Source organism: Pristiophorus japonicus, chromosome 11 (assembly GCF_044704955.1).
Source record: "Pristiophorus japonicus isolate sPriJap1 chromosome 11, sPriJap1.hap1, whole genome shotgun sequence".
Classification (NCBI taxonomy): domain Eukaryota; kingdom Metazoa; phylum Chordata; class Chondrichthyes; family Pristiophoridae; genus Pristiophorus; species Pristiophorus japonicus.
Genome location: NC_091987.1, coordinates 17,698,581 through 17,725,743, shown reverse-complemented (window position 1 = coordinate 17,725,743; position 27,163 = coordinate 17,698,581). Strand labels below are relative to the sequence as shown.

Sequence of the window (27,163 nt, the reverse complement as noted above, 5' to 3'; positions counted from 1 at the left end):
GGTGACACTAATTTGGGTGGCAGTGTGAGCTGCGAGAAGGATGCTATGAGGCTGGAGAGCGACTTGGATAGGTTAGGTGAGTGGGCAAATGCATGGCAGATGAAGTATAATGTGGATAAATGTGAGGTTATCCACTTTGGTGGTAAAAACAGAGAGACAGACTATTATCTGAATGATGACAGATTAGAAAAAGGGGAGGTGCAAAGAGACCTGGGTGTCTTGGTACATCAGTCATTGAAGGTTGGCATGCAGGTACAGCAGGCGGTTAAGAAAGCAAATGGCATGTTGGCCTTCATAGCGAGGGGATTTGAGTACAGGGGCAGGGAGGTGTTGCTACAGTTGTACAGAGCATTGGTGAGGCCACACCTGGAGTATTGTGTACAGTTTTGGTCACCTAACCTGAGGAAGAACATTCTTGCTATTGAGGGAGTGCAGCGAAGGTTCACCAGACTGATTCCTGGGATGGCGGGACTGACCTATCAAGAAAGACTGGATCAACTGGGCTTGTATTCACTGGAGTTGAGAAGAATGAGAGGGGACCTCATAGAAACGTTTAAAATTCTGATGGGTTTAGACAGGTTAGATGCAGGAAGAATGTTCCCAATGTTGGGGAAGTCCAGAACCAGGGCACACAGTCTAAGGATAAGGGGTAAGCCATTTAGGACCGAGATGAGGAGAAACTTCTTCACCCAGAAAGTGGTGAACCTGTGGAATTCTCTACCACAGAAAGTTGTTGAGGCCAATTCACTAAATATATTCAAAAAGGAGTTAGATGAAGTCCTTACTACTAGGGGAATCAAGGGGTATGGCGAGAAAGCAGGAATGGGGTACTGAAGTTGCATGTTCAGCCATGAACTAATTGAATGGCGGTGCAGGCTAGAAGGGCCGAATGGCCTACTCCTGCACCTATTTTCTATGTTTCTATGTTTCTATGTTTCTATTGGTGATCATTTTCCAACAGTCTATCCAGTTGTGATCAGTTCCTATGGACTGGAGGGTAGCTAATGTAACACCACTTTTTAAAAAGGGAGGGAGAGAGAAAACGGGTAATTATAGACCGGTTAGCCTGACATCAGTGGTGGGGAAAATGTTGGAATCAATTATTAAGGATGAAATAGCAGCGCATTTGGAAAGCAGTGACAGGATCGGTCCAAGTCAGCCTGGATTTATGAAAGGGAAATCAGGCTTGACAAATCTTCTGGAATTTTTTGAGGATGTAACTAGTCGAGTGGACAAGGGAGAACCAGTGGATATGGTGTATTTGGACTTTCAAAAGGCTTTTGACAAGGTTCCACACAAGAGATTGGTGTGCAAAATCAAAGCGCATGGTATTGGGGGTAATGCACTGACGTGGATAGAGAACTGGTTGGTAGACAGGAAGCAGATAGTCGAGATAAACGGGTCCTTTTCAGAATGGCAGGCAGTGACTAGTGGAGTGCCGCAGGGATCAGTGCTGGGACCCCAGCTCTTTACAATATACATCAATAATTTGGATGAAGGAATTGAGTGTAATATCTCAAAGTTTGCAGATGACACTAAACTGGGTGGCGGTGTGAGCTGTGAGGAGGACGCTAAGAGGCTTCAGGATGACTTAGACAGGTTAGGTGAGTGGGCAAATGCATGGCAGATGCAGTATAATGTGGATAAATGTGAGGTTATCCACTTTGGGGGCAAAAATGCGAAGACAGAATATTATCTGAATGGTGGCAGATTAGGAAAAGGGGAGGTGCAACGAGACCTGGGTGTCATGGTTCATCGGTCATTGAAAGTTGGCATACAGGTACAGCAGGCGGTAAAGAAGGCAAATGGCATGTTGGCCTTCATAGCTAGGGGATTTAAGTACAGGATCAGGAAGGTCTTACTGCAGTTGGTCAGGGCCTTGGTGAGGCCTCGCCTGGAATATTGTGTTCAATTTTGGTCTCCTAATCTGAGGAAGAATTTTCTTGCTATTGAGGGAGTGCAGCGAAGGTTCACCAGATTGATTCCTGGGATGGCCGGACTGACATCTGAGGAGAGACTTGATCAACTGGGCCTTTATACATTGGAGTTTAGAAGGATGAGAGGGGATCTCATAGAAACAGACAAGATTCTGACGGGACGGGACAGGTTCGATGTGGGAAGAATGTTCCCGATGTTGGGGAAGTCCAGAACCAGGGGACATAGTCTTAGGATAAGGGGTAGGCCATTTAGGATTGAGATGAGGAGAAACTTCTTCACTCAGAGAGTTGTTAAGCTGTGGAATTCCCTGCTGCAGAGAATTGTTGACACCAGTTCATTGGATATATTCAAGAGGGAGTTAGATATGGCCCTTACGGCTGAAGGGATTCATGGGTATGGAGAGAACGCAGGAAAGGGGTATTGAGGGAATGATCAGCCTGATCTTATTGAATGGTGGTGCAGGCTCGAAGGGCCGAATGGCCGACTCCTGCAACTATTTTCTATGTTTCTATGACTCTCCCAGGTACAACTGTGTGGAGCATATGGCTTTATTGTTATTACACCACTAGTCCACTAGATGGCTCTACAACACTTCTCCCTCCTTATTGAAGAAGTTAATCATAACAAATAATCATTGTACATGACTGCATGGTATACACAACTCTTGATGTACGTTCCTCAAATGGAACCCATGGCTGCCATGTTTCCTACATTACAACATTAAAACAATTGACCGTAAGCGTTTTGGGACGTCCGGTGGTCATGAAAGGCACGATATAAATGCAAGTCTTTCTTTTTTTCTTTGGCTCAATCGATAGTGCTCTGAATAAGGTGGTGGTGGTTTCAAGCCACACTCACTTATTCTAGGCTGAGACTTCGATGCAGTTTCGACAGCAGTGGAGTTTGCAGGTCCACAAGGTGGCCACCTCATTTAACATGGGGACGGCAGATGCCCAAGCCACTACAAGCACATCTCTATCACTTGCCTCCGCCATGCTGCCAGAAAATCTGGCACGTTCCCCCCAGCAGGCTGCCTAGAACCCCCATATCCCCATGGAGATGCCCCACTCAGTCCACCGTGTGAGGGGTCTGCTCTAAAAGAAGAAAGACATTTCATTTCTACAGTGCACTTCACAACCTCAGGACATCCCAAAGCACTTCACAGCCAATGAAGTACTTGTTGTTGTAATGTGGGAAACGCAGCAGCCAATTTCCCACAAACAGCAATGTGACAATGAGCAGATCATTTGTTTTAGTGATGTTGGTTGAGGGAAAAATATTGGCCCCAGGACACCAGGGATAACTCCTCCGCTCTCTTCGAAATAGTGCCCGTGGGAACATTTACTTCACCCGAGAGAGCAGACGGGGCCTCGGTTTAATGTCTCATCTGAAAGACGGCACCTCCGACAGCCATATGCTGGGAATGTTTGATGGGGCAGTGTATAGAGGGAGCTTTACTCTGTATCTAACCCATGCTGTACTTGCCCTGGGAGTGTTTGATGGGACAGTGTAGAGGGAGCTTTACTCTGTATCTAACCCATGCTGTACCTGCCCTGGGAGTGTTTGATGGGACAGTGTAGAGGGAGCTTTACTCTGTATCTAACTCGTGCTGTACCTGCCCTGGGAGTGTTTGATGGGACAGTGGAGAGGGAGATTTACTCTGTATTTAATCCGTGCTGTACCTGCCCTAGGAGTGTTTGATGGGATAGTGGAGAGGGAGATTTACTCTGTATCTAACCCGTGCTGTACCTGCCCTGGGAGTGTTTGATGGGACAGTGGAGAGGGAGATTTACTCTGTATCTAATCCGTGCTGTACCTGCCCTGGGAGTGTTTAATGGGACAGTGGAGAGGGAGATTTACTCTGTATTTCATCCGTGCTGTACCTGCCCTGGGAGTGTTTAATGGGACAGTTTAGAGGAAGTATAAAGAGAAAATGCTGGAAACACACAGCAGGTCAGGCAGCGTCAGTGGCATGGGAAACAGAGTTAACGTTTCAGGCGGATGACCCTTTGTCAGAACTGGAAATTGTTAAGAGATGTAAGAGGTTATAAGCAAATACAGAGACTGGGAAAGGGTGGGGGGAGGGAAGGAAAGAGAAAAACAGAAGGGCAATGGCAGGCTGGAAGGCAGGCGAGATTAAATGACAGAGGGGATGAAGGTGTGAGGCAAAAGGAGATGGTAATGGGACAAGTAAAGGAACAAAGGTTGGGGTAGCGGAGGTGTAAATTGCAACAGGAGAACCATTACCAGCACCTGCTGTCTTAAAAAATGGGAGCAGTTTTTATGATCCAGTTGTTGAACTCGATGTTGAGTCCAGAAGGCTGTAAGGTGCTGAATCTTCAGATGAGGTGCTGTTCTTCAAGCTTACATTGAGCTTCATTGGAACAGTGTAGGAGATCGAGGATGGAGAGGTCAGAGTGGGAGTGGAGCGGGGAATTAAAGTGACAGGCGACCGGAAGCTCAGAGTCACACATGCGAATTAACAAAGGTGTTTTGCAAAGCGGTCACCCAATCTGCGTTTGCTCTCCCCAATGTAGAGGAGACCACTTCTTGAGCAGCGAATACAGTGTACTAAATTGAAAGAAGTACAAGTAAATCACTGTTTCACCTGGAAGGAGTGTTTGGGGCCCTGGACAGTGGGAAGGGAGGGGGTAAAAGGGCAGGTGTTGCATCTCCTGCGCTTGCACGGGAAGGTGCCATGGGAAGGGGAGGGGGTGCTGGGGGTGACTGCGGAATGGACCAGGGTGTCACGGAGGAAGCGGTCTCTTCGGAACGCTGAGAGGGGAGGGGAGGGGAGGGGACGAGGTGATTGGTGGTGGGATCACGCTGGAGGTGGTGCAAATGGCGGTGATGATCTGTTGGCTGGTGGGGTGAAAGGTTAAATGTTTCTCTCGCCCAGATGCTGTCTGCATAAGCTGTTGTGTATTTGCAGCATTTTATTTTTATTTTTCAGATTTCCAGCATTCGCAGTATTTTGCCCTGTTGTATCTGAGCACGGAGTGTTTGATGCTGTGAATAACAACAATTTGCATTTATATAGCCCCTCTAACGTAGTAAAACATCCCAAGGCATTTCGCAGGCGCTATTATCAAATAAAATTTCTCACCGAGCCACATAAGGTGATGTTAGAAAATTTGGTCAAAGGGGTATGTTTTAAGGAGCGTCTTTAAGGAGGAGAGAGAGGTAGAGAGGCGGTGAGGTTTAGGGAGGGAGTTCCAAAGCTTGGGACCCAGGCAACAGAAGGCACGGCCGCCAATGGTGGAGCGATTATAATCAGGGATGCTCAAGAGGCCAGGATTAGAGGAGCGCAGAGATCTCGGAGAGTTCTAGGGCTGGAAGAGATTACAGAGATTGCAGAAAGGGGCGAGGCCATGGAGGCAATTGAAAACAAGGATGAGAATTATAAAATCGAGATATTAAGGGAATCAAGGGAGATGGGGATAGTGCAGGAAAGTGGAGTTGATAGAAGATCAGTCGTGATCTCACTGAATGGCAGAGCAGGCTCGGGGGCCCAAATGGCCGACTCCTGTTCCTAATTCTTATGTTCTTATGAGACGTTGCTTAACCGGCAGTCAATGTTGGTCAGCAAGCTCAGGGTGTGAGGGGTGAGCGGGACTTGGTGTGCATTAGGACATGGGGCAGCAGAGGTTTGGTTGAGCTAAGGTTTACGGAGGGTGGAAGGTGAGAGGCCCCGGCACGAGTATGTGGAACTGTCACCCCGGTGCCTGAAATGTTTCATGAAGCACTTTATGAGCTCTATGAGATGGTGCTGAGAATGTGATCAGGCACCCTGTCAACACAAACTCATCCATCCCTCAGCACTGACATCCCACAGCTCAAACTGCGGAAGACATGCTGGCCACAAGATGGTGAGAGTCACCATGCGCGCTGTGGGAGTCACCTTAAGTCACTCCACTTAAATATCGACAGACATGAAATTGCGTCGGACAGCTGGTGCCAGCTTGTAGGTGAAGGGAATGCAAGGCAGATCTCCAGCAAGACCTGGGCAGACGTTTAGACAAACACTCCCGAGTTTACAGCTGGCCATGTTCAGCATGGTCTGTTTCCACAGTTTCGCTCAGTTATAGCTCCTCACTCCCTTGGCTGCTGTTTGCATCTCGTTCTGTACGGCAACACGGTCACAACATCACTTGCTGTCAAAGCCAAGGGGCGACTCTTGTCCCTAAATTAACGCTGCATCTATATTTAAAAGGGGAGGTGGTCCAGAGACTGCACTGCACAAAATGTGATGCCTTGATGCCTCAGTGTGATAAATACACTGCTGCGTCTTGCTGTGACTCAGATCAGAAAGGACATGCCCAGCAGTACTGTACCCCAACAACAACTTGTATTTATATAGCGCCTTTAACGTAGTAAAACGTCCCACGGCGCTTCACAGCAGTGTTACAGATAGAGCAGATAAATTTGACACTGAGCCACAGAAGAAGAAATTAAGGCAGATGACTAAAAGCTTGGTCAAAGAGGTAGGTTTTAAGGAGCGTCTTAAAGGAGGAAAGAGAGGTAGACAATCAGAGAGGTTTAGGGAGGGAGTTCCAGAGCTTGGGGCTCAGGCAGCTGAAGGCACGGCCACCGATGGTTGAGCAATTATAACGCGGGATGGTCAAGAGGGCAGAATTTGAGGAGCGCAGACATCTCGGGGGGGGTTTTGAGGCTGAAAAAGATTACAGAGATAGGGAGGGGCGAGGCCACGGAGTAATTTGTAAACAAGGATGAGAATATTGAAATCGAGGCACTGTTTAACTGGTAGCCAATGTAGGTCAGAAAGCACAGGGGGTGATGGGTGAGCAGGACTTGGTGCGAGTTAGGACACAGGCAGCCGAGTTTTGGATCACCTCAAGTTTACGTAGGGTAGAATGTGGGAGGCCAGCCAGGAGTGCGTTGGAGTAGTCAAGTCTAGAGGTAACAAAGGCATGGATGAGGGTTTCAGCAGCGGATGAGCTGAGGCAAGGGGGCTGAGACGGGCGATGTTACGGAGCTGGAAATAGGCAGTTTTAGTTATGCCGCGGACATGTGGCCGGAAACTCATTTCAGGGTCAAATATGACACCTAGTTTGCGAACAGTCTGGTTCACCCTCACATTGATGCTGGGGAGAGGGATGGAGTCAGTGGTTAGGGAACGCAGTTTGTGGCAGGGAACCAAGACAATGGCTTCGATCTTCCCTTTATTTAATTGGAGAAAATTTCTGCTCATCCAGTACTGGATGTCAGATGAGCAATCTGACAATTTCGAGACCATTCTGGGGTCGAGAGATGTGAAGGAACATAAGAACATAAAAACATAAGAAATAGGAACACTAGTCGGCCATACGGCCCCTCGAGCCTGCTCCGCCATTCAATAAGATCATGGCTGATCCGATCATGGACTCAGGTCCACTTCCCTGCCCGCTCCCCATAACCCCTTATCGTTTAAGAAATTGTCTATTTCTGTCAAATTTATTCAATGTCCCAGCTTCCACAGCTCTCAGTGATTTACAACCCTCTGAGAGAAGAAATTTCTCCGCATCTCTGTTTTAGATGGGCGGCCCCTTATTCTAAGATCATGCCCTCTAGTTCTAGTCTCCCCCATCAGTGGAAACATCCTCTCTGCATCCACCTTGTCAAGCCGCCTCATAATCTTATGCGTTTCGATAAGATCACCTCTCATTCTTCTGAATTCCAACGAGTAGAGACCCAACCTACTCAACACTTCCTCATAAGTCAACCCCCTCATCCCCAGAATCAACCTAGTGAACCTTCTCTGAACTGCCTCCAAAGCAAGTATATCCTTTCGTAAATACGGAAACCAAAACTGCACGCAGTATTCCAGGTGTGGTCTCACCAATACCTTATATAGCTGTAGCAAGACTTCCCTGCTTTTATACTCCATCCCCTTTGCAATAAAGGCCAAGATTCCATTGGCCTTCCTGATCCCTTGCTGTTCCTGCATACTATCCTTTTGTGTTTCATGCACAAGTGCCCCCCAGGTCCCGCTGTACTGCGACACTTTGCAATCTTTCTCCATTTAAATAATAATTTGCTCTTTGATTTTTTTCTGCCAAAGTGCATGACCTCACACTTTCCAACATTATACTCCATCTGCCAAATTTTTGCCCACTCACTTAGCCTGTCTATGTTCTTTTGCAGATTTTTTGTGTCCTCCTCACACATTGCTTTTCCTCCCATCTTTGTATCGTCAGCAAACTTGGCAACGTTACACTCAGTCCCTTCTTTCAAGTTGTTAATATAGATTGTAAATAGTTGGGGTCCCAGCACTGATCCCTGCGGCACCCCACTAGTTACTGATTGCCAAATTGAGAATGAACCATTTATCCCGACGAGAGATAGAGCTGGGTGTCGTCAGCGTACATGTGGAAACTGACGCTGTGTTTTTGGATGATGTCACCAAGGGGCAGCATATAGATGAGAAATAGGAGGGGACACCAGAGGTAACGATGTGGGGGCGGGAAGAGAAGCCACTGCAGGTGATTTTCTGGCTACGATTAAATAGATAAGAATGGAACCAGGCGAGTGCAGTCCCACCCAGCTGGACGATGGTGGAGAGGCGTTGGAGCAGGATGGAGTGGTCAACTGTGTCAAAGGCTGCAGACAGGTCGAGAAGGAGGAGGAGGGATAGTTTACCTTTGTCACAGTCACAAAGGATGTCATTTCGGTACTGTGGCAGGGGCGAAAACCAGATTGAAGGGATTTAAACATTGAATTCAGGGAAAGAGGATCACGGATTTGGCAGGCGACAACACATTCAAGTACTTTGGGCAGGAAAGTGTTATACAATGACAGACCTGTATCCACCAGTACTGTACCCCAGTGTTATACAGTGACAGACCTGTACCCACCAGTACTGTACCCCAGTGTTATACAGTGACAGACCTGTATCCACCAGTACTGTACCCCAGTGTTATACAGTGACAGACATGTACCCACCAGCACTGTACCCCAGTGTTATACAGTGACAGACCTGTACCCACCAGTACTGTACCTGTGTTATACAGTGACAGACATGTACCCACCAGCACTGTACCCCAGTGTTATACAGTGACAGACCTGTACCCACCAGTACTGTACCCCAGTGTTATACAGTGACAGACCTGTACCCACCAGTACTGTACCCCAGTGTTATACAGTGACAGACCTGTACCCACCAGTACTGTACCCCAGTTTTATACAGTGACAGACCTGTACCCACCAGTACTGTACCCCAGTGTTACACAGTGACAGACCTGTACCCACCAGTACTGTACCTCAGTTTTATACAGTGACAGACCTGTACCCACCAGTACTGTACCCCAGTGTTACACAGTGACAGACCTGTACCCACCAGTACTGTACCCCAGTGTTATACAGTGACAGATCTGTACCCACCAGTACTGTACCTCAGTTTTATACAGTGACAGACCTGTACCCACCAGTACTGTACCCCAGTGTTACACAGTGACAGACCTGTACCCACCAGTACTGTACCTCAGTTTTATACAGTGACAGATCTGTACCCACCAGTACTTCACTCAGACGTTACACGTCTGAATGCTTTTTCCGCATACACAGCCCAAGTTTGAAAGGACAGACTCTACAACTTTTGTATTGTACTGTTCGAGGTAAGAACATTTCACTCGCCCACTTTACTGAAATCCCACTGACAACTTTGAGCAACCTCCCCCACACCGGAAATGTAACTGATCTCTGCGTTGCTCCAACTCTGGCCTCTTGAGCATCCCCGATTTTTATCGCTCCACCATTGGCGGCCATGCCTTCAGCTGCCTGGGCCCTAAGCTCTAGAACTCCCTCCCTAAACCTCTCCGCCTTTCTACACCTCTCTCTCTCCCTCCTTTAAGATGCTCCTTAAAACCAATCTCTTTGACTAAGCTTTTGGTCACCTGCCCTAATAGCTCCTTATGTGGATCGGTCTCAAATTTTGTCTAATATCGCTGCTGTGAGGCGCCTTGGTTGGTTTCTCCAACTTTAAAGGCGCTATATAAATGCAAGTTACTGCTGTTGATAATAGGTGGACTGGGCGGAGAGAGTTCCAGTGCCTTGGCCCTTCATTCCCGGTAGCTCGCGGTTGGACCCAGCACTTACCGTCTGCCGCTCCCTCCCTGCGGTTTGGCGCTGAGGGCTGCTCCAGCCTGCCCCCTGCTGGCTTGTGTTTTTTGGGAGGTCTGGACCGCTGGCACTGGTTGTGGGCCGCACTCCCGCTACCGCCGCCGGAGAAGGGACTGCTGGGCCGGAGTCGCTGGGAAGAGGAATATCCTTTACCTGCTGACACAAGAAATCCCGGAGGGAAGAAGAACAGTTGGATGACTCGATTCTTCATTGAGCTAAACCGTCATAAAACACTGGTTGGTTCTCAGTGTGAGTATTGTGGCCAATTCTGGGCACCGCACTTTAATCATAGAATCATAGAAATTTACAGCACGGAAGGAGGCCATTTCGGCCCATTGTGTCCACGTCGGCCGACCAAGAGCTATTCAGCCTAATCCCACTTTCCAGCTCTTGGTCCGTAGCCCTGTAGGTTACGGCACTTTAAGTGCACATCCAAGTATTTTTTAAATGTGGTGAGAGTTTCTGCCTCTACCACCCTTTCAGGCACTGAGTTCCAGACTACCCTCTGGGTGAAGAAATCTCCCCTCATATCTCCTCTAAACCTCCTCCCAATTACTTTAAATCTGTGCCTCCTGGTTGTTGACCCCTCTGCCAAGGGAAACACGTTCTTCCTATCCACTCTATCCAGGCCCCTCATAATTTTATACACCTCAATCAGGTCTCCCCTCAACCTCCTCTGTTCCAAAGAAAACAGACCCAGCATCTCCAATCTTTCCTCATAGCCAAAATTCTCCAGTCCAGGCAACATTCTTGTAAATCTCCTCTCTACCCTTTCCAGTGCAATTACTTTAGGAAGGATGTCAAGGCCTTGGAGAGGGTGCGGTGGAGATTTACTGGAATGGTACCAGTGATTGAATCATTGAAATTTATCGCACAGAAGGAGGCCATTCGACCCAGCGTGTCTGTGCCAGATGAGGGACTTCAGTTACGTGGAGAGAATGGAGAAACTGGGCTTGTTCTCCGCAGAGCAGAGAAGGTTAAGGGGAGATTTGCTAGAGGCGTCCATGAGGATTTTTGATAAAGTAATTAAGAGAAACGGTTTCCACTGGTCGAGAGCAACCAGAGTACACAGTTGTAAGGCAATTGGCAAAAGAACATGAAGAAAAAAAAGTTTTCGCAGCGAGTTATGATGATCGGGAACGCGCTGCCTGAAAGGGTGGTGGAAGCAGATTCAATAGTGACTTTCAAAAGGCAATTGGATAAATACATGATGGGGGAAAATTTGTGGTGCTGTGGGGGGGAGGGGGGTGCGGGGAGGATAGGGCAGGGGGAGCGGGAATTTATTGAATAGCTCTTTCAGAGAGCCAGCACAGGCACGATGGGCCGAATGGAACTCACTGCCTCTCCCCCCCATGTGCTACATCTCCTATGAATGACTGATGAACTGGGTTCCATACTACGCACATACACAGAGTGATTGAAAGCACAGACCTCCTAAATCTCTCAGCGCGTCCAAGTTTCTCCCCAGTATATCGCGGTTTGTCACCCATTTGTTACGTCCACAATGGGACAAAGGGCATGAAATGGGCATAAGGCGGGGGGCGGGGGGGGGGGGGGGGGGGTGAATGGGCCCAGCGCACGAAGTCAGGTTTGTTTTAGTCGGAGGACATTCATTGAGGAAACCGTAGCAACGAATATCTCCACATCGCGAGACTCAAAAACCAATGGTTCTTACATTCTAAAAGCAGACCTTTGACGTCCAGACTGCCTTCTAGAAACATCCAAATCCTACGCCTTAAAAGCAGACTGACCCGTGTATAAATCCGGACAGGTGGAGTCAATCCTGCTTGACGCTACTACATCCAACCAAATGGTCCTCAAATACAGCTGATGTCAATGAGAACTTTACACAGATTTCCTGCTTTTTGATCATAAATATTTTCAGTTTTGATGAGAGGACAGTTCGATAAATATATACGCAGACATTAATACGCTCAACGCATTGTAAATCAGTACGTAACGCGGCAATATTCTCGGAACGAGTCTCATCTGCTAAGACAAGAGGTATCAGTGAGGGAAAGGTCAGGCGAAATGTCTGTCGAAGACTCCCACTGGCAACAGGTCTCACATATACACTTGGAGTTGCCATTAGAAAGAAAGAGGGCGAAGAGAGAGAGGGAGGGAGAGAGAAAGCAGAGCAGCTCACTCCCGGAGATAGGACCAGCCCGAACGTGAAGAGGCAAGCAGAGGAATCGGGACAGCCCCACGCCCAGGGTCATTAGTAAATATTAGAGATAGTGAGAGAGTTACCAAACACATGTCCAAGCAGAGATGGGCCTTTGAGCAGATCTCCACAGAAGCCACCAGGCAGGAAATGGAATGTTCCCCGAGGTACATGGTAATGATCCCATCACTGGTACGTTGACGACTTAGGTGGTACTCAATTCTCTGATCCTCCATTCCAATTACATCCCGCTGAGCTGAAATTCCTGCCGATTCCAATGGGATAAGTGATGGGTTTGTTGCCCCTCGGTTGAATTAATCCAATGGCGTTGTCTCTTCAAAAAAAGGATGACCGGAACTTTCCTTCCATATGCCGTGCTTATTTCTGATGTTTTGCTTTCCTGAATGGATCCCATTAAATGGCCTTCTTCTCGATCTGTTGAAATAATCAAGTCGAACTATTCCTCCCCCTATGGCCAGACTCTGTCCACATATTTTCAGTATAAGGTGTGATTCAGGGAGTCTCTCGTGGTCATAGAATCATAGAGAAATTACAGCACAAGAGGAAGTAATTCAGCCCGTCGTGTCCACGTCGGCCGACAAAGAGCTATCCAGCCTAATCCCGCCTTCCAGCTCTAGGTCCGTAGTGCTGTAAGCTACAGCTCTTCAAATGCACATCCAAGTACTTCTTAAATATGATGAGGGTTTCTGCCTCTACCACCCTTTCAGACAGTGAGTTCCAGACCCCCCACCACCCTCTGGGTGAAAAATGATTTCCTCATCTCTCCTCTAAACCTTCTACCAATTACTCAAAATCAAAAGAGGTTGTTGACCCCTCTGCTAAAGGAAATAGGCTTTTCCTATCCACTCTATCCAGGCCCCTCATAATTTTATACACTTTAATCAGGTCTCCCCTCAGCCTGGTCTGGTGAATGACTGCCACCGAGTCTTGGGCCCAAGCCCCTGCAATCATTTAAGGAATAATTGGGATGGTACAATGGCGGGAATCTTTGGATGAATGAATCCAGATGGGCCGAATGGCCTTTATCATCTGTGATTGTCTTGTGATTTCCATGCTAATGATATTGTTGCTCAGTGCACCACCCTGGTTAAGGCCACTGCCTGGTTTGGTACTAGTACAAACCCGCGAGGTCCCAGTTGTATCGTAATTATGCTGCTAGCCTATCCCAGAGAGCTACAATTGGACTCCAGAAATCTAGGCTGATGCTCCCAGTGCAGTGCTGAGGGAGTGCTGCACTGTCGGAGGGGCAGTACTGAAGGAGTGCTGCACTGTCGGAGGGGCAGTACTGAGGGAGTGCTGCACTGTCGAAGGGGCAGTACTAAGGGAGCACTGCACTGTCGGAGGGGCAGTACTGAGGGAATGCTGCACTGTCGGAGGGGCAGTACTGAGGGAGCACTGCACTGTCGGAGGGGTATCACTGAGGGAGCGCTGCACTGTCGGAGGGGCAGTATTGAGGGAGTGCTATACTGTCGGAGGGGCAGTACTGAGGGAGCACTGCACTGTCGGAGGGGTAGTACTGAGGGAGGGCTGCACTGTCGGAGGTGCCGTCTTTCGGATGAGACATTAAACCGAGACCCCATCTGCCCTCTCAGATAAAAGATCCCATGGCACTATTTCGAAGAAGAGCAGTGGAGTTCTCTCCGGTGTCCTGGGACCAATATTTATCCCTCCGTCAACATCAAGAAAACAGATGATCTAGTCATTATCACATTGCATTTTGTGGGAGCTTGCTGTGTCCACATTGGCTTCTGTGCTTCCCACATTACAACAGTGACTACACTTCATAATGTATTTCACTGGCTGTGAAGCGCTTTGGGACATCCGGTGATCGTGAAAAGCTCTATGGAAATGCAAGTCTTTCTTTTTCAGCAACGGGGAAAATGATGCAGGGTTCCGGCTCCTGCTCGCTATCCAGTGATCTGTGCTGGAAAATATGTAGGTCGGCTGAGGATAGGATCGCGATTGGTTGTGACAAAGAATTACAAAGTATTTACAGCACAGAAACAGGCCATTGGGCCCCACCGCTCCATGCCGGTGTTTATGTTCCACACCAGCCTCCTCCCACCCCTCTTCATCTCACCCCATCACCATATCCTTCTATTCCTTTCTCCCTCATGTGTTTATCCAGCTTCCCCTTAAATACATCAATACTATTCACCTCAACCCCTCCCTGTGGGAGCGAGTTCCACATTCTCACCGTTCTCTGGGTAAAGAAGTTTCTCCTGAATTCCCTATTGGATTTATCAGTGACTGTCTTATATTGATGGCCCCTAGTTATGGTCTCCCCCACAAGTGGAAACATCTTCTCTATGTCTACTCTATCGAACCCCTTTCATAATCTTAAAGATATCTGGTCACCCCTCAGTCTTCTCTTTTGTAGAGCGAAGAACCCAACCTAGTCATCTCTTCCAGCAGTTCAACAGACTAGATGAGTTACTGGTAGGGAGGGGAGTGGAGTGCAGCGAGGGCAAGAGAGGGTAGGAAGGGAATGCAGGTGAGGGGGAAAGGAGGGCAGGAGAGGCAAGGGGAAGGGAGGAAAGGGAAGGGAATGGGAGGGAAGGGCAGAAGTGGGAAGGGCAGGGGAGGAGAGGGGGTGGGGATGGGAGGGGAGGGGATGGGAGGAGAGGAGATGGGAGGAGAGGGGATAGGAGGAGAGGGAATGGGAGGAGAGGGGATGGAAAGAGAGGGGATGGAAGGAGAGGGGATGGAAGGAGAGGGAATGGGAGGAGAGGGAATGGGAGGAGAGGGGATGGAAGGAGAGGGGATAGGAGGAGAGGGGATAGGAGGAGAGTGGATAGGAGGAGAGGGAATGGAAGGAGAGGGAATGGAAGGAGAGGGAATGGGAGGAGAGGGAATGGGAGGAGAGGGGATGGAAGGAGAGGGGATAGGAGGAGAGGGGATAGGAGGAGAGGGGATAGGAGGAGAGGGAATGGAAGGAGAGGGAATGGAAGGAGAGGGAATGGGAGGAGAGGGAATGGAAGGAGAGGGGATGGAAGGAGAGGGGATGGGAGGAGAGGGGATGGGAGGAGAGGGGATGGGAGGAGAGGGGATGGGAGGAGAGGGCATGGGAGGAGAGGGGATGGGATGGGAGGGGATGGGATGGGAGGGGATGGGAGGGGATGGGATGGGAGGGGATGGGATGGGAGGCGATGGGAGGAGAGGGGATGGGAGGAGAGGGGATGGGAGGAGAGGGGATGGGAGGAGAGGGGCAGGGGATCAAGGAGCAGGAATGGTGAGCAATGTGGGAATGACCCCGTGGGCAATAGATGCTTGTTTTTTGTGGGGCAGGTGAGATGATGGCAAAAAAGATTGTCAATTGTGATTTTAACCAATCAGATTGTCCCAGTGGGTGGACTGAATTGACAATTCAGAAAGTTGTTGTGATTGGGAACACGCTGCCTGAGAGGGCGGTGGGAGCAGATTCAATAGTAACTTTCAAAAGGGAATCGGATAAATACTGGAAGGGAAATAATGTGCATGATTATGGGGAAAGAGTCGGGGGAGTGGGACTAATTGGAGAGCTCTTTCAAAGAGCTGGCACAGGCACGATGGGCTGAACGGCCTCCTTCTGGGGTAACATTCTATGATTCCATGAGCAGGAATAAGCAGGGCACAGTGCTGCCATCAGCAAAAAAAGGCATCACGTTCATTTTCCAATCCCACCGGGCAGCTGACATCAACTGTACTGAAGTGATTTGTTGCTAAACATAGGTGTGGGGTCTCTCGACCATTCCGGGGGGGGGGGGGGGGGTGAGGGTGTGGCGGGGGAAGGGGGATGCGGCGGGGGAAGGGGGTGCAGTGGGAGAAGGGGGTGCAGCGGGGGAGGGGGGTGCAGCGGGGCTGCGGTGGGGGAAGGGGGTATAGGGGGGTTGCGGTGGGGGAGGGGTTGTGCAGCGAGGGGAGGGGGTCGCGGTGGCGGGATGGTGGTGCGGCGGGGGAGGGGGTATGGGGGGGGGGTTGCGGAGGAGCGAGGTTGTGATGGGAAAGGGGACAGGGAAGTAAAAGAGGTCTCCAGGCTTCTCAGAACAGCACTAGCAAAGGACCGGGCAGCCCCACAACCCTCCGAGATTTCTGCGCTCCTTCAACTTTGACCTCTTTCTCATCCCCCAATTCCTTGACCCCACCATCGGCAGCCGTGTCTTCAGCTGCCCGGGCCCTTGGCTCTGGAACTCCTTCCCTAAACCTCTCCACCTCTCTATCTCTCGCTCCTCCTTTAAGTCGCTCCTTAACTTGGACAGGTTAGGTGAGTGGGCAAATGCATGGCAGATGCAGTATAATGTGGATAAATGTGAGGTTATCCACTTTGGTGGCAAAAACATGAAGGCAGAATATTATCTGAATGGAGGCAGATTAGGAAAAGGGGAGGTACAACCAGACCTGGGTGCTATGGTACATCAGTCATTGAAAGTTGGCATGCAGGTACAGCAGGCAGTGAAGAAGGCAAATGGTATGTTGGCCTTCATCGCAAGGGGATTTGAGTATAGGAGCAGGGAGGCCTTACTGCAGTTGTACAGGGCCTTAGTGAGGCCTCACCTGGAATATTGTGTTCAGTTTTGGTCTCCTAATCTGAGGAAGGATTTTCTTGCTATTGAGGGAGGACAGTGAAGGTTCACCAGACTGATTCCCGGGATGGCAGGACTGACATATGAGGAGAGACTGGATCAACTGGGCCTTTATACACTGGAGTTTAGAAGGATGAGAGGGGATCTCACAGAAACATACAAGATTCTGACGGGACTGGACCGGTTAAATGCGGGAAGATTGTTCCCGATGTTGGGGAAGTCCAGAACCAGGGGAAACAGTCTTAGGATAAGGGTCAGGCCATTTATGATTGAGATGAGGAGAAACTTCTTCACTCAGAGAGTTGTTAACCTGTGGAATTCCCTACCGCAGAGAGTTGTTGATGCCAGTTCATTGGATATATTCAAGAGGGAGTTCGATATGGCCCTTACGGCTAAAGGGGTCAAGGGGTATGGAGAGAAAGCAGGAAAGGGGTACTGAGGTGAATGATCAGCCATGATCTTATTGAATGGTGGTGCAGGCTCGAAGGAATGAATGGTCTACTCCTGCACCTATTTTTTATGTTTTCTATGTTTCTATTAAAATCATCTCCGACCAAGCTTTTGATAACTGTCTTAATATCTGGCTCGGTGTCAAATTTTGTTTGATAATCGCTCCTGTGAGGCATCTCGGGGCGTTAAGGGCGCTATACAAATACATGTTATTGTTGTGTTTGTGATATTTGCAGAGAGACGACAGGGAGAATTTAGCGGGAAACATGATCCTCAGCGATATAAAAAGCAGACGCAGTCCTTTGATTACTGATGTGTCGCCTGGTGTCGATTGGATCCCTGCTGTGTGCTTGATTGGCTGATATTGAGCTGGAACAGACATGGGGGTGGGGGGGGGGCGCGGCGCAGGGGGGCAACGTGGAGGTGCAATCCGTGGGAGGAGGAGGAATGGGAAAGAAGGAGTGTGGGGGGTGGGGGGGCGGAGAGAAATCTGTCAGGGTTCCTGCTCCTGAGTGCTGTCCGGTAAGCTCTGCTGAAAAGTGCATGCACGTCGACTGCGGAGATTGGGCGGCAACTGGATCCTGCTGCCACGCTCCTCACGGCCAAATATCCCACTGATGCTCACCATCTGGGCTGGCCCGCGGAGCTGGTGCCGCGACAAGACACCCCCCCCCCCCACCTCCCCCCCGGGAGAGAAAGCTGGAGAAAACGTTAACAGTGCACGGCCAACCAGGCTCGCTGGTCCAGACACCGAGGCGGCAGTGAACCTGAAGCACTGAGGGCACAACAGTCGCGAAAGACCAGGCAGCGATTCCTCGGAGAATTTGCGGCCACGTTGAGTTAAATTCACAAGAGCACGAGGCGAGACAAAGGTCATCAAAAGCCCAGAGCCAGCGTCCCAAGCCATGCAGGTTAGAACCAAGTAGAAGGCAGGGTGTTGCACACGTCCCAGGTTAGTCTCTGAGACAGAGAGACAGAGAGAGACAAAGAGAGACAAAGAGAGACAAAGAGAGAGAGAGAGAGGCCAAACCAAAGCCCCGGTGAAGGGTCCCAAGTCTTCTCTCAGCGAGGAAGTGGCTTTGGGTACAAACCTGTCCTCATTAAGCTGGTGCCCTCCATCTTGAAGCCGGCCCTATCAGCCGCAGTGGCCAGTGCCTGGGCAAAATCGCCATCGGTGAAGATGGAGTCGGAAGAGCTAGCAGCACTAGATCGTCGACTAGACATATTGCGCTCCTCCTCTGAGGCCGAGCCCCATCCGTTAATCATTGAACCTGGAAACAAAGGCAGGTCAGGTTGGAGAGACACATCACAGCGACACCTCGCGTCGGTATAAAAAAGCGCACGGGATCCGAGGCTGCGTGAACATCAAGGAAGCTAACGCTAAAATTGTACAAAACACTGGTTCGGCCTCAGCTGGAGTGCTCTGTGCCCTGACCTGGGCACCGCACTTTCGGAAGGATGCCAAGGCCTCACAGAGGGTGCAGCGAGATTCACCAGAATAAGGGGATGAGGGACTTCGGTTAGAGACTGGAGAAGCTGGGGTTGTTCTCCACAGAGCAGAAGTCAAGGTGAGATTTAATAGAGGTGTTCAAAATCATGAAAGGTTTTGATCGAGTAAATAAGGAGGAAAGTGTTTCCACTGGCAGAAGGGTCAGTCACCAGAGGACACAGATTTAAAGTGATTGGCAGACCTAGAGGTGAGGTGAGGAAAGATCATTTTATACAGCGCCCTGAAAGGGCGGTGGAAGCAGATTCAATCGTGACTTTCAACAGGGAATAAGATAAATAGTTGGAGGAAAAGATTTTGCAGGGCTGTGGGGAAAGAGCAGGGGAGCGGGACTCGTTGGATAGCTCCTTCAAAGTGTTTTTGAACAATAGGCCGAATGGCCTCCTTCTGCATCATTCTATGATTCTATGAAAAGACAAACCCAGGACCCGCCCTTTTCCACTCTGCAACCTTCACCGACCCTCCCTCCTCACAAAGGAACCACTGACTCTAGTCTTCTTCAGGTCTTCAAGAAATCCAAGAGCAACTCATTTAGGCTTGAAGAGCAGTCGTGGAAATTAGGCCACAGCTGGAGTACTGCGTGCAGTTCTGGTCACCGCATTACAGGAAATGATGTGATTGCATTGGAGAGGGTACAGAGATTTACGAGGATGTTGCCAGGACTGGAGAATTTTAGCTATGAGGAAAGATTGGATAGGCTGGGGTTGTTTTCTCTGGAACAGAGGAGGCTGAGGGGAAACCTGATTGAGGTGTGTAAAATTATGAGGGTCTAGATAGAGTGGATAGGAAGGACCTGTTTCCTTTAGCAGAGGGGTCAATAACCAGGGGGCATAGATTTAAAGAAGTTGGTAGAAGGATAAGAGGGGAGTTAAGAAGAATTTTTTCATCCAGAGGGTGATGGGGGTCTGGAACTCACTGCCTGAAAGGGCGGTAGAGGCAGAAACCCTCACCACATTTAAAAAGTACTTGGATGTGCACCTGAAGTGCCGTAAGCTGCAGAGCTATGGACCGAGAGCTGGAAAGTAGGATTAGGCTGGGTAGCTCTTGGTCCTCTTGTGCTATAAATGTCTATCTATATCTGACAGTGAAGTCAGGATGGAGCGCTCAGAGCTGAGCAGAAGAGGACAGAAGATTACATTCTTAATACCTAGGGATTCCATGAGCAGCTTTAGATAAAAGTTTTAATCCTTGACAGATCTTAGCAATGGAAAGGTGCCCATAGATGTGAGATTCCAACACTCTATACATCACACCTGACCCTGTTCCACTCTGCTACATGAGAGACCTGTGTCATGAAAATCTGCTTTCAGATACAGAAGAGTGCAGCATAGAAACATAGAAAATAGGTGCCGGAGCAGGCCATTCGGCCCTTCGAGCCTGCACCGCCATTCAATAAGATCATGGCTGATCATTCAACTTCAGTACCCCTTTCCTGCTTTCTCTCCATACCCCTTGATCCCTTTGGCCTAACTCCCTTTTAAATATATCTAACGAACTGGCTTCAACAACTTTCTGCGTTAGGAAAGGGAGTGGATGGATTGTGGCTTCAGCATCTGTTTCACTCGCTGATGAAAAATTCATTGAAAATCGGACAGTTCCCACATCATGGGCCATAGGGGTCGTTGGGAACATCTCACTTCCCCTTTCAGAAAAGAAAGTCTTTGCCACCTGGTTTACACAATGACCAACTCACCTCTCCCTCCTCCCGCTCAAACCCGCCCAGGGTTACACTTGGAGCCAGGGAGTGTAAAAAAACGAGAGAAGGCACGAGGAAGGATGGAAACAGAAATAAAGAAAAGAAAGAAGGAAAGAAAAATAAAAGGGAAGAGGAAAAAAGGAAAGAAACAAAGGAAGGAGGGAAGGAAGGAAGGAAGGAAGGGAGAGAAGGAGGGAAGGAAGGGGAGAAGGAAGGAGGGAAGGAAGGAGGGAAGGAAGGAAGGAACTTGCATTACATAGTTCTCTTCACATCCTTGGGATGTCTCAAATTGCTTCACTGCTAATGAAGTGTGCTCACTGTTGTATCGTGGGAAACGCAGCAGCCAATTGCACACAAGAAGATCTCACAAACAGCAAATGCGCAAAATGACTGGATAATGTGTTTTTGGGAAAGTGATACCCTTAACTTCTTCGAATCGTACCATGGGAATCCAGCTCGGTTTAACGTCTCATCCAAAAGGCGGGCAGTGCAGCACTCCCTCAGTACCAGCAGCGGGAGCGCCAGCCTAGTTTGTGAGCACCCGTCTGGCGTGGGGAAACTGCACCCACACGCTTGCTGACGGAGAGGTGAAAGTGTCGCCCAGTGGGAGAGCGCGCGAGTGCTTTCAGTGGCTGTGATCGGATTAGAGTCACAACTTCAGCGGACAGAACAAGGTAACGAGAACAGCTTGCCCTTGGCCTGTGGGAAGCTGGGGTTCAGAAGGATTAAAGTTTTCCCCCTAGATCGAACGACAGCACCCTGTTTTTTTTCTCTGCTCCAGTCTGCTGGCAGACTGCTCCCTCTTGAAGTTCGTAAACTCTAGACACGGGAGGGGCGAGTTTCCTGGCAGGGTAATGAGCGGAATAGATGCAAGGAGGGTAAAGGACATCGATGGGTTGAGGGACATGGGATTGTACCTGGCTGCAGAACACTGTGCAATGTGCCCGTTTTCCCAATGGGTGACGAGGGGGGTGGGGACAGAGTGAGGCAAGCACGGAGCATCGAGAGGAGGCGAGAATGGAGGCAGAATCTGCCAGGGATTAAAGGTCGCAAATGGGCAAGATCCTCATTTTGAAACGAAAGGCAGAAGACAGTGACTGAAAACGGAAGCAGCGGGGGAGGCGAGCGAGTGAGACAAAAGGGGTCTCTGGTCCTCTTCCCAAACCCAGCCGCATTTAAATGTATTTATATTAAACAAAATGAAAATAGAAAGAAAATGACTGAAATGGACCAGAATGCAGGACAGAAATAAGAGTGAAAGCTAAGCCCCATGAAATCACCACAGCCTGCTACTCAGTGCCAATAATCTGCTGCAGAATTACTTTGGGGAATTAATTTTTTTTTAAAACCCCAATATGACATCGCTTACCCGGACTGAAAAAATAGGTATCAGGCTTCAAACAGATCGAGCACTCACACACCAGGCCATGACACAAGTGCAAATGCTCTTTTCAAACCACATATTTCTTTCCCGGGCGCTCAATGTCTCCGGTTTCAAAGCCGAGTTCTGGCATTTCAATTTACACAGTTGGGGTTTCTGGCGAGAGCAGATGTAGAAGTGGGAATAAAAGGTTTCGATTCCAGGGCCAGAATGAACGGCGGTTGGACCTGGTGAGGTGGGCTGTGCCAGGGGGGCTGCACTCATGTATGCACAATTCCAGGCACATTGGGCCAGAGTTTCCCCATCACGTCTGCCGTTAGTTATAATGAAAAAGAAAAAAAGACGTGCATTTCTAGAGCGCTTTTCACAACCACCGGACGTCTCAAAGCACTTTACAGCCAATGAAGTACTTTTTGATGTGCAATCACTGTTGTCGTGTAGGAAACGCGGCAGCCAATGTGCGCACAGCAAGCTCCCAAACACAGCAATGTGATAATGACCAGATAATCTGTTTCTTGTGATGTGGATTGAGGGATAAGTATTGGCCCCAGGACACCGGGGAGAACTCCCCTGCTCTTCTTCGAAATAGTAACCAGGGGATCTTTAAAGTCCACCTGAGAGAGCAGACAGGACCTCGGTTTAATGTCTCACTCGAAAGACAATAAGCGCTCCCTCAGCACTGCACTGAAGTGTCAGCCTAGATCCACTGAGCCACAGCTGACATCTGAAAAGAGGAGAGAGACAGCTCCTCCGACAGTGCAGCACTCCCTCAGCACTGCACTGGGAGTGTCAGCCTAGATTCTTTTGTGCTCAGGTCCCTGGAGTGGGACTTGAACCCACAACCTTCGGACTCAGAGGTGAGGGTGCTACCCACTGAGCCACAGCTGACACTCTAGACTTGCTTGCGCACGTTAAGGTTTTTAAATATTTTATTTGCGTGGCGAGTTGCTGGGAGCTGATAACGGCGTAATGATGGGAAACCAGGCATCTGGGACCTGAGCAATGTTCCCTCTTTTTTATTTTGCCTGTGCGGCCCATTCACAGTGAGGACTTAATAGAATTAGGAGCAGGAGTTGGCAACACGGCCCCTCGAGCCTGCTCCGCCATTCAGTGAGATCATGGCTGATCTGTCGCGTTGTTTATAAGTGCTTGTACCGAGTTTAATTCTGATCTACCATGCAAATGCAGCAACTTCAGGCCATTCAACACATTTCAACGGTGAGACAGACAGCGGAGTGAAGTGACACCGAGAGCAATATTTGGCTTGTTCAGTTTAACTGTGCATCAGCCTGAGGTTCCTGCACCATTTACCCTTCAATAACGGCGAGCCCCATCAGCCTCACTGTTATTTTGACAGCTAAATCTGACCCTTTGTTATTTGGATGAGACATTAAACCGAGGTCCCCGTCTGCCCTCTCAGTTGAATATAAAAGATCCCACGGCCATTACTTCGAAGAAGAGCAGGGGGAGTTCTCCCCGGTGTCTTGGGACCAATATTTACCTCTCAACCAACATCACTAAAACAGATTATCTGGTCATTATCACATTGCTGTTTGTGGGAGCTTGCTGTGCACACATTGGCTGCCACATTTCCCACATTACCACTGACCACACTTCCAAGATACTTCATTGGTTGTAGAGTGGTTTGGGACGCCCTGAGTTTGTGAGTGGCGCTATCGAAAGACAAGTCTTTCATTTCATTGGGGTGCCAATCATGTTCTAGATATAGTGCGCCTATTTTGTAGTCAGGACGATTTCCTGCCCGTTAAAGGGAACAGACGGAAAATTGGGCCGGCATCACAACGAGCATGCAAGTCTTCCCGTTTGCATTCAGTGTCAGCTGTGGCTCAGTGGGCAGCACACTCACCTCTGAGTCCGAAGGTTGTGGGTTCAAGTTCCACTCCAGGAACTTGACCACTACAATCTAGCTGGACGCTCCCAGTGCAGTACTGAGGGAGTACTGCGCTGTCAGGGGTGCCGTCTTTCAGATGAGACGTGAAACAGTGTCTGCTCTCTCAGCTGAAAGTAAAGGATCCCATGGCACTATTTCGAAGAAGAGCAGGGGAGTTCTCCCCGGTGTCCTGGCCAATATTTATCCTCAATCAACATAACAAAAAAAAACAGGCGCAAGAATTTTGGGGACATTTGCTGGGCAAGATATGGGTAAATCCCGCAATCTTGCCCATGTGAATGTCCTGGATGTGGGGATACAGAGGATCTGTCAAGCTGCAGTTTGACAGATCGGAAAAGCCAATTTGCAGCTCATGTGCATAGTGCGCTGAAAATAGGCTTTTGTGATGCCTTCCCGGGTCTGTACACACTGCGTGGGAGGCCGGGATTTCCAGGCCATAATCTGCTGTTTGTGGGAGCTTGCTGTGCGCAAATTGGCTGCCACGTTTCCCACATTACAACAGTGACTACACTCCAAAAGTATTTCATTGGCTGTAAAGCGCTTTGAGACGTTCGGTGGTTGTGAAAGGCGCTGTATAAATACAAATCTTTTTTTTAGCGTTCCGCGGCGTGTTAAGCTCCGTGTCCTGAGCGCTAATTCACAACCCCATGCCTCTCAGATCCTTGGACATATCCAGATTGTGAACACGCATTTAACAGTAATTATATCGCATTGACCCAGGCTTCCTGCTACTGACCACGAGCTGGTCACCCCTACTCACAGTGGCTGCGTGTGGACATTGAGCAAGGACAGGATCAGAGTAAGCTGTGATTCCACAGTGTAGTCAAGTCACAATGATGTTCACTTTCTGGGCTCTCACATAGAACAACAACTTGCATTTATATAGCCCCTTTAACGTAGTAAAACATCTCAAGGAGCTTATCGAATACTGGAGCGATTATCCAACTGAATTTGGCACCGAGCCACATAAGGAGATATTAGGACAGGTGACCAAAAAGCTTGGTCAAAGAGATAGGTTTTAAGGATTTTCTTAAAAAGAGGAAACAATTAGAGAGGTGGAGAGGTTTCGGGAGGGAATTCCAGAGCTTGGGGCCCAAGCAGCTGAAGGCACGGCCGCCAATGGTGGAGCGATGGAAACCAGGAATACTCAAGAGGCCAGAATAGGAGGAGTGGAGAGATCTCGGGGGTTATGGGGCTGGAGGAGATTACAGAAATGAGGAGGGGCGAGGCCCTGGAGGGATTTGAGCTGAAGGGTGTGAATTTTAAAATTAATTGCAAGTTGGTTGAAATTGGCAGACGATACCAAACCAGGAATAGGCAGGTTGGAGATGACGGAACGAGTTGGACAGACATAAAGTAGTGCTCATAGGAAGGAAAAATAGATGACACACTACCCCATGAGTGGTGTTGAAAGAGGTGAGGAAAAAGCTGAATGACCTCGACGTCTTAATAAACTCAACGCCGAAGGTGTCCAATCATCACAGAGCAACAATTCAACACTCACCATGTCCAATCATCACATAGCAACTCAATGCTCAATATACCCAATCTGTGCAGAGTAACAATCAACCATTTACTCAGAACGCGTTTAGGCCGATAATTCAGAGGAGATAATGATGAAACTTTATAGTGCTCTTTGAATGCACTCCCTGTTAAAAATACTACTCTGTCTCGGGCCCATCCAGGGACCTCTGCTGTCCTCAGTTTTGTCTCCTCCTCTCCTGAAGGCGCCAATCTTTTGTTGGGGTACAGTCCCACAGGTGATGGTATGTCCCACCACCCCCCCAGACCCGCCAACCAAGTACCTACTCCAAATATCATCATCATAGGCAGTCTCTCGAAATCGAGGAAGACTTGTTTCCACTCTAAAAGTGAGTTCTCAGGTGACTGTGCAATCCAATACGGGAATTACAGTCTCTGTCACAGGTGGGACAGACAGTGGTTGAGGGAAAGGGTGGGTGGGACTGGTTTGCCGCACGCTCCTTCCGCTGCCTGCGCTTGTTTTCTGCATGCTCTCGGCGACGAGACTCGAGGTGCCCCGCGCCCTCCCGGATGCTCTTCCTCCACTTAGGGCGGTCTTTGGCCAGGGACTCCCAGGTGTCAGTGGGGATGTTGCATTTTAACAGGGTGTCTTTCAGGGTGTCCTTGAAACGTTTCCTCTGCCCACCTGGGACCCGCCTGCCTTGTAGGAGTTCCAAGTAGAGCGCTTGCTTTGAGAGTCTCGTGTCAGGCATGCAAATAATGTGGCCCGCCCACCGGAGCTGGTCGAGTGTGGTCAGTGTTTCGATGCTGGGGATGTCAGCTTGGTCGGTAACACTGGTGTTGGTGCGTCTGTCCTCCCAGGGGATTCGCAGGATCTTGTGGAGGCAGCGTTGGTGGTATTTCTCCAGCAACTTGAGATGTCTACTGTATATGGTGTCTACTCCAAATAACCATTCTTCCGGCGTGAGCCAAGATAGCGAGTTTCGGCAGGCTGGTCGACAATGAAGGGCATCACAGCAAAGCTCTCCCCTGAGATCCACACTCAATTGCACGGGATTGGCTGGAAAATGATCATGAGCAGGAACCACTGCTGATGCCTCTCTCTCTCTCTCTCTCTCTCTCTCTCTCCGCCCATGGTGCAGGGAGTCTGACTGTCGCTCTCTCCCAACCTCGGGCCCACCTGAGACCGGCTAATTCAGCACAGACCGCTGAACCAACCAGAGATGTTCCTAGCCTGGAGGGCAACTGGAGCGGAACGGAACCAGAGCGATTCTATGGGGCTCAATTTCCTCTTCAGTTACACCGGTAACTAACAGGGCAACTAACAGGGGTTGACAGAGGAGAAAAAGTCAAGCGGGAAGCTGCTAACATGAGATGGGAATCCATCAGCCCTGGGCACAGTGGGTAGCACTCTCACCTCATGAATCAGAAGATTGTGGGTTCAAGTCCCACTCCAGAGATTTGAGCATTTAATCAAGGCTGACACTTCAGTGCAGTACTGAAGGGGTGTTCCACTGCTGAAAGTGGCACATTTCAGATGAGACATTAAACCGAGACCTCATCTGCCCTCTCAGGCAGATGTGAAATATCCCATTACACTATTTCAAAAAAAGAGCAAGGGTGTTCTCCTGGGATCTATACTTATCTCTCAACCAAATCACTAAAACAGATTGTCTGGTCATTATCACATTGCTGTTTGTGGGAGTTTGCTGTGTGCAGATTGGCTGCCGTGTTTCCTACAGTACAACAGTGACTACACTTCAAAAAGTACTTCATTAGCTGTGATGTTTTTTGGACATCCTGAGGCCGTAAAATGTGCGATGTTATATAGAGATTACAACATGGATTTAGGCCGTCTGGCCCAGCCAGACCATGTGGGTGTCAATCCTCAAACCCGAGTCAGATATTCCTGCCCTGTTCAGATATTTCCTC

The 27,163-nt window shown here is 49.2% G+C and overlaps 1 protein-coding gene across 5 annotated transcripts in view; it reads right to left on the bottom strand.

Annotated features, from left to right (window-relative positions):
- robo2 (roundabout, axon guidance receptor, homolog 2 (Drosophila)) overlaps nucleotides 1-27,163 on the bottom strand; it is a 790,970-nt gene that overhangs the window by 14,409 nt on the left and 749,398 nt on the right. For 2 of the 5 annotated variants that reach the window (XM_070893255.1, XM_070893257.1), the window contains 2 exons: nucleotides 18,345-18,524; nucleotides 10,033-10,209 (listed from right to left, as the gene is read on the bottom strand). In XM_070893255.1, the coding sequence (XP_070749356.1) occupies nucleotides 10,033-10,209; nucleotides 18,345-18,524 (357 nt within the window). Of the gene's footprint in view, nucleotides 1-10,032; nucleotides 10,213-18,344; nucleotides 18,525-27,163 lie in introns of all 5 variants that reach the window. The other 3 variants (XM_070893258.1, XM_070893259.1, XM_070893256.1) reach the window with 2 other exon arrangements.